Source organism: Elgaria multicarinata, chromosome 10 (genome assembly GCF_023053635.1).
Source record: "Elgaria multicarinata webbii isolate HBS135686 ecotype San Diego chromosome 10, rElgMul1.1.pri, whole genome shotgun sequence".
NCBI lineage: Eukaryota > Metazoa > Chordata > Lepidosauria > Squamata > Anguidae > Elgaria > Elgaria multicarinata.
This window is the reverse complement of record NC_086180.1, coordinates 54,979,188-54,993,616: the sequence shown is the minus strand read 5'-3', so window position 1 is coordinate 54,993,616 and position 14,429 is coordinate 54,979,188. Positions and strand designations below refer to the sequence as shown.

General features: G+C 40.4%; 1 protein-coding gene across 1 annotated transcript in view; it reads left to right on the top strand.

Annotated features, from left to right (window-relative positions):
* GABRG1 (gamma-aminobutyric acid type A receptor subunit gamma1) overlaps positions 1 to 14,082 on the top strand; it is a 78,197-nt gene extending 64,115 nt beyond the window's left edge. The window contains exons 7-10 of the mRNA XM_063135093.1: positions 3,150 to 3,287; positions 4,379 to 4,531; positions 6,078 to 6,289; positions 13,804 to 14,082. Coding sequence (XP_062991163.1) covers positions 3,150 to 3,287; positions 4,379 to 4,531; positions 6,078 to 6,289; positions 13,804 to 14,082 — 782 coding nt within the window. The remainder of the gene's footprint in view (positions 1 to 3,149; positions 3,288 to 4,378; positions 4,532 to 6,077; positions 6,290 to 13,803) is intronic.
* Positions 14,083 to 14,429: the final 347 nt, after the last annotated feature.

Sequence of the window (14,429 nt, the reverse complement as noted above, 5' to 3'; positions counted from 1 at the left end):
ATTGCGCTTTGAAATTGACCACCACACCACTGGTTGTTAAAGATAGCCAAGATAGTCAGTGGTGACCCTAATGAAGTACTAGCATGGTTGAATACAGCAGGATTCAAACCCAGACTTTTAGGAGCTAAGCACTCAATGCCCTGGGTTTGGATGGATATATCTATTAGTTTTATTCTTCCACATTCAATTTTTTAAATTATTTTTTAATCTTAAATCCTATTTCTCCTGAATATGGAGAACTTTGCAAATTTTGGTGAATTCTTATTAAAACAAAAATGAAATCGGTGGGATTTAAGTTATCCATGACTTACCTTTCTAATTAATTTCAATAGGTTTACTCTAAGCACGACTTAATTTGGATCCAATTTCATGGAAATAGATGTGAATCATAACTAGGTAGTAGAAACCAGTACTTCACCCAGGCAGCCTGCAGACTGGGGAAACTGCAGACCTGTCTCTGCAGCGCCACCACTGCAGATGGCCAGGTAGTGCCCTGCAGCTTCCAAGCCCAGCATGATCCAGAACTAATAAGATCTTGTCTAGTCTTATAAACCTGCAATCTCTGACATGCCTCCTTGACCGTTCCACTGAAATTTGCTTACATCTAAGTATTCTGACTTAACACGGTTTGTGGATCAACTTGAGCTCTGTCAAGGAAGGATGAGATACAAATGTCACCTACCAATCTATGAGTAATAATTATACACCAGCCTTCCCCAATCTGGAGCCCTCCAGATGTTTTAGACTACAACTTCTACCATCCTCAGGCAATGTGGCCAATGCTGTAATACTGAAATAGATGCTGGCTGGAGATGATGGGAATTGTGGTCTGACACATCTGGATGGCAACAAGTTGCAGAAGGCTGCACTGGACCCTAGAACAGCCTTTCCCAACCTGGTGCCTCCAGATGTTTAGTACTACAAATTCCAGGATTCCTTACCATTAGCCTTTCTGGCTGGGGCTCATGAGAGTTGAAATCCAAAACATCTGAAAGGCAGAAGGTTAGGAAAGGCTGTTACATACAATTATCTGTTCCTGGCATTGACATGAGATCCATTCATATATGACAAAATTAATATAATAATTGCTAATAGATTGTTGCTTGATCCCTTGAACTGTTCCCACTGAGCCTACATTTCTCTAAGAATTTCTAGCTTCAGTGGCTTTCAGAATTATGCCCAGTGTTATAAACTGTAATAAGCATATAAAATTAATTTGCTTGCAATGACATAACACTGTCACGGGCAGAATAAATCACTGAGTACATCTAAACAATTTATTTCTAAATGTTAAACTTAATAGGGGATGAAACATAAGTACTGTGTATCTCTTTAAAAGGTTATTTATTGCTTCGTCTTCAGTACTGCATTACTTCAGCTTGAAAGTGTTTTCAGAATCTGTGATTTCCAAAGAGTTATTCTGATATCATGTTTTACTGATGCACATGTGCATATTGACCAAACACTGCAGCAGCAGCAGCAGCAACAACAACACAAGCTTGATGAGATTGTATATATGTTTTCATTAAGATTATTTTTCTGTAGTGTTTTATCAATATGCAGAAGCGCATATACACATTAATAAAACACCACACAGAAAGGATCTCAATGCAATCACACATACAGTCCCATCAAAATGGCTTTGTTGGTAAGTGTTTGGCAGTAGTTTAGGAGAAGGGGAGAGTTACAAGTGAATGGAAGGAAGGGTAAACTTTCCATGCTCCAGATCTAGAAACAATTTCAGAAATTCTTGTAGTTAAAATGACATTCGTGAGAGGTGGAACACAGGGCACAGCAAATCAGAGAAACAATAAAGGAAGAGAATGGGAGATATTCTCTCATTCTTTTTCAGAGAATCTGCCAAATCACAAATTACACATTAAGGAAGAGGAAGGGGGTGTGATCCTCATTCCAATTGCTCCTAGTCCACATGAACTACAGGATCAACAAGATTTATATTGGGTAAAGTGCTGCCTAGAAGGCTGTGATAATCCAAAGGAAGAACTGGGCCCTGCAGAAAAGTGGTCTGGGCAAAGGGAATTGAAATGTTGTAACAACAACAACAACAAGATCTAAAATCAACTGAATGCTGTAGCCCTGCTCAGAATTCCTCTCCATGAATCCATGAACACCTGGATAGGGGGAGTGCGGTTGCTCTGCTGGCCCTACTCCCAAATGCTGCCATCCCCACCATCTCTATGCTCCTCACGTCTGCTCAGAAAACAGAATGTATGTAGGATCCCCCACATGGCCAGGAATCCTGTGTGAGCGGGGATCCTGATTCGGTCTCCACCTTCTGAGCTTCTGCTCAACATGTGGGGTGGGGTGGGGGTGGAGCCACCAGAGTTGGCCATATCGGCCAACTTGAGTGCCACTAGGGTGGGAGAGCCCACAACCTCCCTAGGATATTGGTTTCTTTGTTTTACTGCTTTAACAGTCAGGATGTTTTTCCTGATGTCCAGCCAGAATCTGGCTTCCTGTAACTTGAGCCCATTAGTCCATCTCCTGCACTCTGTGATGATTGAGAAGAGATCCTGGCCCTCCTCTGTGTGGCAAGGGATGTATGGACTTTTTTTTTTTAAAAAAAAAAAAAACCTTGTCTGTCTGTGGACTACTGGGCATCTCCTGCTCATTGATGGAATCGTTGTTGTTGTTGTTGTTGTTTTAAATATAATTTCATTCTAATTGTGCTAATGTGCCCTAGTTAATGCATAATAGCATTAATTTACATAACTAATGCACATTAGAGTATTTGCACAAGTGTTCATTAAGCTCTAATGCAAATTAATGCAAATTCTTCCCCTCAAAAATAGTGAAACACCACTCAAGTTTTGGAAAAAGCCAGACCGCTGCCTAAGAGTGGAATCAGGGTCTAGACATAGCCCTGATCAAATGTACTGCAACAGGAAGTACCTTCATAATTAGGGGCCATGACTCTTAGCAGTACCACGGAGAAGCATCCTTATTTACATCTCCACTTTGCTTTCAAGCGAGACCTTTTACCCCGCAATGAGTCAGACAATTCCCTAAAAGAATCCCTGCAGACATATACAGGACACAGCAAATCAGTCTGCATCAGGATTACTTCAAATCTCTATTGTGGCAAACTAATTGATTTTTGGCACACATGTTGTGCTGCTATTTTCTAGATGGATACCCAAGGAATGAAATTGTATACAAATGGAAGAAATCCTCTGTTGAAGTGGCAGATCCCAAATACTGGAGACTGTATCAATTTGCATTTGTAGGCTTACGAAATACGACAGATATTTCTCATACACAGTCTGGTAAGGAAACAACTGAACTTTCCCTGTATCTATATAAACTGGATTGCAGATACTTCTGGGCTCATGCAGTGGAGTTTTTGTTGTTGTTGCTATTTTTAGTGCGTTTGATATTATACAAAGAAAATGCAAGTACAGTTGCTTCATTTGTTACAAATGAATTTAGCAATTCTGTCATTATAACGGATTATTTCATTGAGGTTTCAGAACAGGAAATATAGAAAACAATAAGCAGAACCCCTCCTCTGTCTGTATCAGTAAGAAAAAATATAATTACAATTACCATCCCCCTCCCTGGGGGGACCACTTTTATTTTGGCTCACTTAGCATAAAAGCACAGAATGCAGGATCTTCGTAGGCCATGGCTAGACCAGGCCTATATCCCGGGATCGTCCCAGGATCATCCCTATGCATCCAAATGACACACAGGGGATCCCGGGAGCAGGCAGGGATGACCCCTCCATTTGCCTGGGATAATCCTTAGGTCTAGCTAAGGCCTCAGGCAATTAGTTTTAACATATATGTTTGAATCCAGGTTTGAATCCAGACTTCCCAAACTCTTCCTCCCCAGGAGACCTGTTCCAGTGCCCCCTTTTCCACACAGAGGGGTGGGGATCCTGTCAAATGGTGTAGGCTGTGGTGCATGGGACAGAGGGTATACTCCCAAATTGGGCAGAAACACCTTCACAGAGACTGTTTCTGCCCAGTTTGGGGAAATCCTCCCTCCCGTGCCCTACAGCCTTCCCCATTAAATATGGGGAGCATTGTGGGGAGGTTGGAGGGGCCACCATGGGGAGAAGGGGGCAGAGATACCCCCTTCCACCTGCCCGATCGCATGCACTTTAACCTGGATTCAACCAAACATTATGTACTTATTCAACTTGCCCCTGTTCAAAGATTCAGTTTTGAAATAGATGATTACTGGACACTAGTCTCCACAAAGCAGCCAGATATTTCAGTCAGGGAATACTTCCCCAGCAGCAGACTTTCAACCACAGAAAGGGGTTATTTTGGGAAGAAAGCAACAAGAAAAGTGGAACCGAAGGTCAGTTGCATGAGATAATAGACTGCATGTGTGTGTGTTTTCCTTGCAGGAGATTATGTTGTCATGACAATCTTCTTCGTTCTCAGCAGACGTATGGGATATTTTACAATTCAGACATACATTCCCTGTATACTGACTGTTGTTCTTTCCTGGGTCTCATTCTGGATTAATAAAGATGCCGTGCCTGCAAGGACATCTTTAGGTACATCTTCCAATCACGTTGACTTGTATGTTCCTGTGTTTGAATCGTGTCTTAGTTTTTAATAGTTGCTGCCATTGCTTTATATAGCACTTAAGCACTGTGCTTATGCCCCGCTCCCCTAAGGCAAGGTGCATAGTACCCAAGGCTTGTCAAGTTATTTTGCCTCTGAGGCAGAATATCCCGTAGCACCTCTCCCCCTCCCTTGCAGTCCAAATACAACAATCATAAATTAAATAACTAGCCATTTGTGTCCCTTTCATGACACCCTAAATCAGCTACTTGAGGCAGCTCCCTCACTTTACCTAATGGTGGAATGCTGCCCGGCCATGATGGGTGTTTGAAAATGACACAGGCCCTTTCTAAACCTAAGGATTATCCCAGGAAAATTGACGGATCGTCCCTGCCTGCTCCCACGATCCCCTGTGTGTCATTTGCATGTGTAAAAAAAGGCAGGTGTAGAAATGGCCCAAATCACTCCATAGCTTTTCACATGACAAAATCATAGGAGCACAACCCACAGGGTTGAGATGAGCTGGACCATGCTCAAAGCCACCATCATTCAGAAGGCTTCCCACATAGATGATCAACCACATGGTCTGGTCTTTTAAACAGAAACCACATTGAACATATTGAGCCAGGCATATTTTCGGTCATTCAGTGATAACTACACTCATGTACCAAGTTCAGTAATCCACACACTGTTTTTCTCCCATTTGAGCTCTCTTTGACCTTCTGGATTAAACCACTGGACATAACAATGATTGGAATGGGTAAAAAGGGCTGTTCTGTCGGAATAACAGATCATGTGAACAAGGCCATAGATCTTCTGTGCTGTTTTGCTTGCTTGTCAAAGACAGACAGAGTGGTACAATAAAGGTGAAATATACCCCTCTAAAAATAAATATGCTAACCCCTTTGCTGGGATAAGTGTCTCTATTTATTCATATTTATATAGTGCTTTTCAGCCACAAGGTGCACTAAGCTACATACAGAGGGAACACCATAAAACACCTCTTAAAAAATATTTAAAACAAAGTACCCCTCAAAAATATATATACAAACAATGATTCAAAACCTATGCAGCAGCATTTTTAAAATAAATAAATAAACAAAACAGTCAGCAGGCTGGAAGGGACAACAATGTTCTAAGAGATATATGTGACTTTAAAACCTAAATGTAGTGTTCCTTGGAATACACTGAAACTAATTTAGGTTCTGACAATACTTTTTCCATATAAAATGATGCCTGCCATGACTTTGCTTTTCATTTGCTTTCTGCTTTCAGCCAGCAGCCTCCTGAAGTGACTGGCAAAAGTAATCCAATTAAAATACTATACACGCATCATTAAAGCACAATCAGATCCCCATTTCCATGACTTTGTGCCCTTAGAGAGCCAAACTTCTATAGTCATTAGCAGCTACTTCACAGTTGTTTCCCTTGTAGATCTGGGAATGGCCCATCCTCCAGTGATCTTCAGAATCTGATACCAAAATATTGTGTCACGGTTTCTTGGTTGAAACTGTTTCCCCCTTTTTTCCCGATCAGGTATCACCACTGTGCTGACCATGACGACGCTGAGTACAATTGCGAGGAAGTCTCTGCCCAAAGTTTCCTATGTAACAGCAATGGACCTCTTTGTCTCTGTGTGCTTCATTTTTGTCTTTGCCGCCTTGATGGAGTACGGCACCTTGCACTACTTCACCAGCAACAAAAAAGGGGCCAAGGAGAAAGATGAGAAATCAAAAAACAAGTCATCGGTAAGCGTAAATGTTTGGATGATTCGCAAGTTTTATCATCCTGGTCCTAAAATTTGTTAAGGAGGACACGTTTTAGGAAACATTTCAGGAGCAAGGTTGGAGAGGAGACATCTTAGAAATCTACAGTGTTCTGTGGTCTAGGTTTTCCATATATGACCTCTAGAAAAACTTACCTGATGGTGTCATATATATAAACTTGAAACTGAGTTTCACCTAAAGCTTGAAGCTCCATTGGCTATATAATACTGGGTGGTATCATAGCTAGAGTTTGCATTCCTTGACCGAGCACAGAGGCAGGAAGGAAGGTGAGAAAGTCCTTTCATTTCCATACTCTATGTGTGGGATAGGGAGAGTGGGGAAAAGGGGGTTCGGTTATTCTCTAAGGGCATGTCTACACCATGCTTGTATCCCGGGATCATCCCTGTGCATCCAAGGCATTTTCGCAACCTAAGGGTTATCCCAGGGAAATGGAGGGATCATCCTTGCCTGCTCCCAGGATCCTCTGCGTGTCATTTGGATGCACAGGGATGATCCCGGGGGAAAAGGCTGGTGTAGAAATGGCCTAAACGGGATCCCGGGAGCAAGCAGGGACGATCCCTCCATTTGCCTGGGAAAATCCTTAGGTGTAGAAAGGGCCTAAGTGTCAGGTTTCCTGGTCCCTCAGGCAAGCACGCATTCTGGCAAACTGACTCGGGACACGCAAATCAGTGAGACTTCTGTGGCAAAACCTTAACGGTTACATGCTTCAGAAATCATATAGCTAACGATCTGTAGCTATACACGCTAAGACATTCCAGAACAGTCAAAACCTAATTACTACAGCCATGACTCAGATCCTCATGTGTTTCTCCATCACTACAAGGGAAGGGTCAATCCATACACAGGCTCTAAACCCAGGCAAGGAATGGGGATGATTCCTGGCACTAAGGCAGCCTTCCACAATCTGGCACCTTTTAGGTGTGTTGGACTACAAATCACATCATCCCAATACAGTATGGCAAATGGGATGGGCGTTGTACTCAAGCACATCCCATTAGAGAGGCTATGCTATGGGTATGCGCCACCCACCCACCCCGGCCAGGTGATGATATTCCCATGGTAAACTGTTTAAGCCCTTTGAATCTGGTTTTCATCTCAGGTGGTATTGAATTTTTGATTCTTTTTAGATGTTCTCTTTTAAGAAGATTCCCATGCATTTTGAAGCTATTGCTGATTAGTTGAGGTTTTCTTCTTCTTTTTGTTACAAATCAAAAATTACCTTTTTTCAGTTTTAGCCAGAGTTCTTTGAAGATGGGTAAGATAATACATGAAATAAGCAATTAAAACATCTCAGCATTAGCCCCAATAGCAGTGACAGATACCATCTAGTCTACTTGGTTTATGTTTTGTTTCCTATGTTAGAAAAACATTTTCGTCTGCTCAAGCACTTCCAATTACAGCAACCCCCAGACCCCAAATAACCAGCATTTGCTTAGTACCAAATCTAGTAATAAGGAGACTGCTACAGCAAATCTTTCTGTCTGTTTATGACTACTTAAAAATACCACAACATCTACTACAGCAATTTGGCAGAGAAACAATGGTGCTCATCTGAGTCCATCTCCAGGTTGATTAGCAGCCATTGCATACTGCTGCCAGGCTGTTCCTACCTCTGTCTGCCTGTTTCCATTCCTGGAAAAGCTATGGTGAGGAAGGGACATAGTACTAGCACATCTGTACTGATGTTTGCTGAGGTGCGAGTTGTCAAGCTGGTCCTTGCAGTGGTACAAGTGGACAAGTTCCATCAGGCTATGACCAGATCTGGATGCTCTTTCTTGTGAGCTATCACATAGTGGCTCACATTGGGTTGCCAACTTTATATATAAATGCTATTTGGGTGGGGCTAGGGAGAGCCCTCTAGGTGTGGCGGGGTGTGCATGTATGGAAACCAGAGGAGGTAGAGGAGCAAGGGAACAGAGCCGGCATGTTTGGCCAGTCTGAAAATGTAGCTTAGCGGTTTATAGTAGGCAAGTCTGGCATGATTTCTTCTGCTCCTTGCAAAGCATGCAGTGACAAATTATGGTTGTATTTGTCTCATTAATATGAGCATAAGAAGAGCCATGCTGGGTCTGACCAAGGATCCATCTAGTCCAGCACTCTGTTCACACAGTGGCCAACCAAGTTTTGTATATAGCACACAATTCTGTACTTCACTTTATTTTAACGGTGCACATTGCAGGAATTATGACAACTGTGCTTATTGGGATAGAAATTTATTTTTTAAAAGTGTATCATAATAGGGCCTGTTCAGACAACATGCTAAGCCATGGTTAGGTCGATAACCCTTTTGCAGCAAATAGTTAGTGAGTGTGTTTAAACCATGGTTATGTAGCCACCATGGTTAGGAATGGTTCACATGGCCTGCTAAGTCATGGTTCACATGACAGTCTAAGCCATAATGTTTATTTTTTATTTTATTTATTTATTACATTTACATACCACCCCATAGCCAAAGCTCTCTGGGCGGTTTACAAAATGCTTAACCATAGTGGTTTAGTGTGTTGTCTGAACAGGGTCATACTTGGACATGATTATGCAGAGTTCTACTATTGATTTCAGTGGTACTAAATTGTCTGTAAATGTGGACTGGCAGCCAAAGTGATGATATCAATGTACCTTAAGATATTTTTCATCTGCCCTTTTTCTCTCTGGGTTCTTCCCTTTGCTTTTGTGTAGTTTTAGCTATAGAGTAATGAAATGCATATGCAACATGACGTTCATAAGATGTTTTGGACTACAACTCCCATAATCCACAGGCATTTGCCATACTAGCTGGGGCTTATGGGAGTATATTCTAAAATATCTGGAGGGCAACAATTTGCCCACCCTTGCCATCATTTTCATATTATTACTAATGGCACATGAAATAAAATAATTATTATAGACAGGTTTCATTTCTCACAGGATCTCTGCTGTGAGAAATGTGAAGTTCTATAGTCATTTTTGTTGTGTTTGGAAAGAGCTCATTTTTTAAAAAATGCCACTGTCTCAGTCACTATAAATAACAATTACTTTCTCTGTTCAGTGATTTTGAACTTCAAAAGAGGCTAGTGCACGGCAACATGAACATTTAATAATCCCCAAAGGGCAAACATACTAAAATATTAATATGCAGCATATCATTAAGCAATATATAAATTTAGCCATCTCCTATAAATAAATAAGAAGTTACTTTTTGTTTCTATGATGTTGAGGTTTTTTTAAAAGCAGAATTGCCGAGCATACTAGTTGGAATAAGGATTTACTGAACTGTAATCATGAACACTGCAAAGAGCTTTCTCGGATGGAAGAATGGCTAAGTTAAAAATATAGGATGGAAAGCATTTCCTATATTTAATTCTCTGTACATAAAAGCAAACCATAATGCTGAAATAAATCAAAGTAAAGGCTGAGTTACCCAAATTGGCACTTTGCTCCTAGAGTTAAAAACAAACATCTTTTTTCATTGTTGCCAAAACAAATATCCATTGTTTCATCATTTACTTGTTATCCTACTATATAGGCAGACTAGACTGTTGCCCGAGGCAGCAAAATCCAAGGAGCACTCCCTATACAAGAAGAAGTGCACACGTCCAGACTTGTGCATTATTTCCAACATTGATGGCTCCCTGCAGAAACTGAGGCCTTAGCTAGACCTAAGGTTTATCCCAGGGTCATCCCTGCCTGCTTCCGTGATCCCCTGTGTATCATTTACATGAACAGGGATGACCCCGGGACAATCCCAGGATAAACCTTAGGTCTAGCTAAGGCCTGAGACTGCAGCCCTAGATAGGGATGGGGGATAAATTGCTTGGCTCACGTTTTAGTGCAAACATACCCAATTTCACACTTTTGAACCAATACACAAACCAAAATTCAGCTATCTTTCAAAATGTGAACTTCCCTGAATTTTGCAATGGATTTCTCCAATCCAAAAATGCATTAAAATGTGTATCGTAGAAAAATGTGCACACATAGATGTGTATATTAGTGGAAATAATGTTCAGAAATGTATTATACTAGCAAAATTGCTTGCAAAAATTATATATTAAGGAAAATTATGTAAATATTATGTATTGGGGAAAATGCCCACAAAAATGTATATGAATGTTCATTCCAACTTTTAAAAAAAATTCTCAGAGTTTCTTTATTTTATTTACAATATTTATTTACTGCTCCCCATCCAATGATCTCAGAGTGGTGAACAACAAATAGAATAAAAGAATAAAACCATCATATTAAGAGCACGATTTTTAAAAGAACAAAGTTTTGATAAAGCCCCAGAGTTTGGGATGAGCTGAACTTAAAATCAGAAAAATGAGAAGTGGAGAAACTGAAATAGACAGATTCACCATTCCCCACCCCTAGATCCCTTTTGTGATGTCAGTGTATTGGAGCACGCTGTCAGTTCACATGAGGATGCCCTCTCTTTCTCCTACATATGGTGGCAAACAAAACCACCTTTTGAGCTGATGGTTTTATGCCCTCCTCCTGTTCATTCATACACACACACACACATACACGTGAGATAGGAAAAAGGGACAGTCCCTCGTAAATAATGGCAGTTGGAAGCCAGTGTAGTGTAGTGTAGTGGTTGGAGTGTTGAGTTGGGGCTCAGGAGATCCGGGTATGAACCCGCACTCCACTTGGCCATGAAATTCCCTGGATGACTTTGGGCCAGTCACTGATTCTCAGCCTAAACTACAGTACCTTACAGGGTTGTTGTAAGGGTAAAATGGAGAAGAGGAGGAGGAGGAGCATGTAAGCTCCCTCGAGTTCCTTACAAGAGGAAAAAAGATAGCATAGAAATGTAAGAAAATAATAATAAATAAAATAAACTGAGCCAAAAATCGGTCAGGAGTAGACCAGAAACAAATGTCATAATAATGATTAACCATTAGCACCTGTGTTAACCAACAAATCAAGCTGCATTAATGAACTTCATGGCTTTGTGTCATCTCATTTAAAACCTGTTTATTTTTTAAAAAAAACTTTAAAATTTATAAACTGAACAGGTACACTTAAACAGTTAAACAGCTACAGTTAAAAAAGCTTTAAAAAACCCAGCATTTACAGCACTCAAAAGAGAAGGAAATATTATTGCTCTTGCAGACCAGGAAATTCAAAAAGGACATAAAACAGCTCCTGAAGAAGGAGGCAATCCTTCCGAAACGCGTTGAGCATAATCAATTTACTCCTCTCCTGAGCACAGGAGTTTGCTTCCTCCTTTGCCAGCAGTTAAACAGTTAACAGATATGTCCATCTGGTATCATAGAAATTGTACTCATCTTTGATCCCACATCTCTTCTACAATGCTTACTATTCAATTAAGGAAATTAGATATTCCCCCCTGCTGATAAGATATAATTTTTTAGCAACCAATATGTCAAAAACGTGTCCTATGTTTATATCTCCACAAGAAGAGCAAATTATCTGCCTGCTGTATTATAAAATGTGTTTAAGCACTGCATTTTAACAGCATTGCCAACAGTAATTGGCTCAATTAGATCCTAATGTTACCAAGAATGCTGAAAAAGCAGCTTGTGCAAAAAATACCTATTTAAAAATTAATCATACAATTTCAGCAACTTTTATTGAAACTTTGAGTAGCTCCATTGGTTGCTGGCTACTGTTCCATTTCATTTCCATTTCTAGAGCATTAACAGACTTTGAAGACATTCATTCTTAGACAGCACAAAGGGGAATGCTGGGAGTTGTAGGACATTTTTCTGTCTAAACATGCAAACATGCAAAGGTTTGTGCCCTAGGTATATTAAGATGTAATTAATTAAGCAGAGCTATTTAGAAGATGTTGTCACTGGAAATATATCATGTGAGCAAGATTCTTGCTCCTTTCACACCTTCCGTCTTTGTTTGCACCCTGCTGCGCTAGGATAAATGCAGTTACAGACAAATATTTCAGGCATGTGTAATGCCTTCTCTTGGGCTAGATCTATACTACTGCTTTAAATCAGTATTAAAGTGCACTGATAACTGTTGGGGCAAATTACACATACCGTACACACCACCACTTTCATAGTGTTATTTCCTGCTTTTTATTCCACATTATCCAAAATACTGCAATGAATGTCACTGTGCATCCTATGAGGTATAAATGAGCTCCATCACACAAGTGTTTCATTGCACACTTGTTACTAGTCACTCACGAATTCTTGTGGGTCCCTCTCATGATGTCGTTTGCCTCCCACGCGTCTCCCACCCCTTCTAGCCTTCTTTACGCGACAAAAAATCATCTCAGTGACTTACTTTTAAAGACAGAAATTGCCTCTATCTCCTGCTGTGTGCAGGAGAAGCTGCAGGATCAAAATGGCCCACTTGCATGTTGTTTACTTCCTCTTTCAAAAGAGGAAGTAATGAGGGACAAACACGCAGGTGGAGAAGTGACTGTAAACAAACACAATTTCCCCCTGTGTGATAATGCTCAATTTGAAAAAGGAATATAGCATTACTATTATGGGATCGTAATGATTTGACACACGGTATAGACTGAATAATTGAATTGATGGACCATAACAACACTGACAATTACATTAAGCAGCGTTCCTCAACCTGGTCTCTAGATGTTTTGAGCTACATCTATCAGCATTCCTACCCATTGGCCATGTTGGCTGGGACTGATGGAAGTTGAAATCCAAAACATCTGGAGGGCAAGGCTGACAAAAACAATCTACATTAGGGCAGTATTGTTAATTTGATCTAAAAATGTTATAGACAGCTGGAAGGATGAATGAGGAATACTGAAATGATGCAGTTATGGGACTTTCAGACTTTATGTGGCAGCAAATCAAGGTGTTCATTTGTCATGTTGTTCGCAATTATATATTGACCCATTTCAAATGTTACACTTTTAGTTGCACACATTTCAGATATTTTAGATGTACATGTGTGAAGTAGCCTTAAGTTGGTCTAGTTTTTAAAAAGCCCTAATAAAGTAAGTGTGTGTGTGTGTGTGTGTGTGTGTGTGTGTGTGTGTGTGTGGTGTATGTCGGGGAGGGGAAGTCAGAAAATTGTGGTGGAAGGATAATAAAGGAAACAAAAGAACAGAGAAATCAATCACAATGAATGGTACAAGAGGGTAACATTCAATGAGGTGGTGAGTATGAGGGGGGTGGGAACCTATGCTTTGATTAGAGCTGATCTAAATATTCAGCAGAAACACATGACATAGGTTTCCGTGGGCTGAACCATTTCACGTAGGCTACTGTGTATAGAAAAAATAGGATATTACAACTAGCTAGAGCTTTTCTTCTTGCTATACTAATTTTTGGTTATCATTGTGGCTTCTTATATAGGAGATTATTCAAACATGAGATCATACACCTGAAGCCAGAATGGCATAATCAAGAAAAAATTGAAAAAACCGTACCGCACGATTTAATGCATGTGTAGGCTGAAACTCTTCCATCTCCCTGTTTCTACTCCACTTTTGGCTAGTTCGTGGAAGCAAAGCTTTAACCAGTTGTCGTTCTCTTTAGAATCGGCCTGTACTTCCTGCCGGCCCTGGATCAACGTTAATCCCAATGAACAATATCCGTCACTTTCAAGAACGCGACAACAGTTACGGATACGAGTGCCTTGAGGGTAAAAACTGCACCAGCTTCTTTTGTTGCTTCGATGACTGCCGCACGGGGTCATGGAGGGAAGGAAGAATACACATCCGAGTGGCCAAAATTGACTCCTACTCTCGGATCTTCTTCCCCACAGCCTTTGCCCTGTTCAACCTCGTTTACTGGATTGGTTACCTTTACCTATAAATACTGGCTATTTGACAGCCTCGGAAAAGGGATCACTGACACTCTTAAACAAATAAGAGTAAAAGGCTAAAGCCCATCATACTTTTTTCTTTCTTTTTGGTTTTAACTTGACCTATGAAGATGCAAAAGTAAAATTGGATTTATTTATTTTTAAACACTTCTACCTTGACCATTCACAAAGCTGGTTGAAAATAATTCAGATTTAAAAGAGGGTGAATTTATACATTCCCCTTCATTTTTGAACTGATTTGAATAAAGATCAGTGGCTTAAAGGCTAGACCAGGAATTTCTTCATAATTTGTTTTTTTAAAAAGACAATAGTTCAATTCTGTGGCAGCTCTACACCA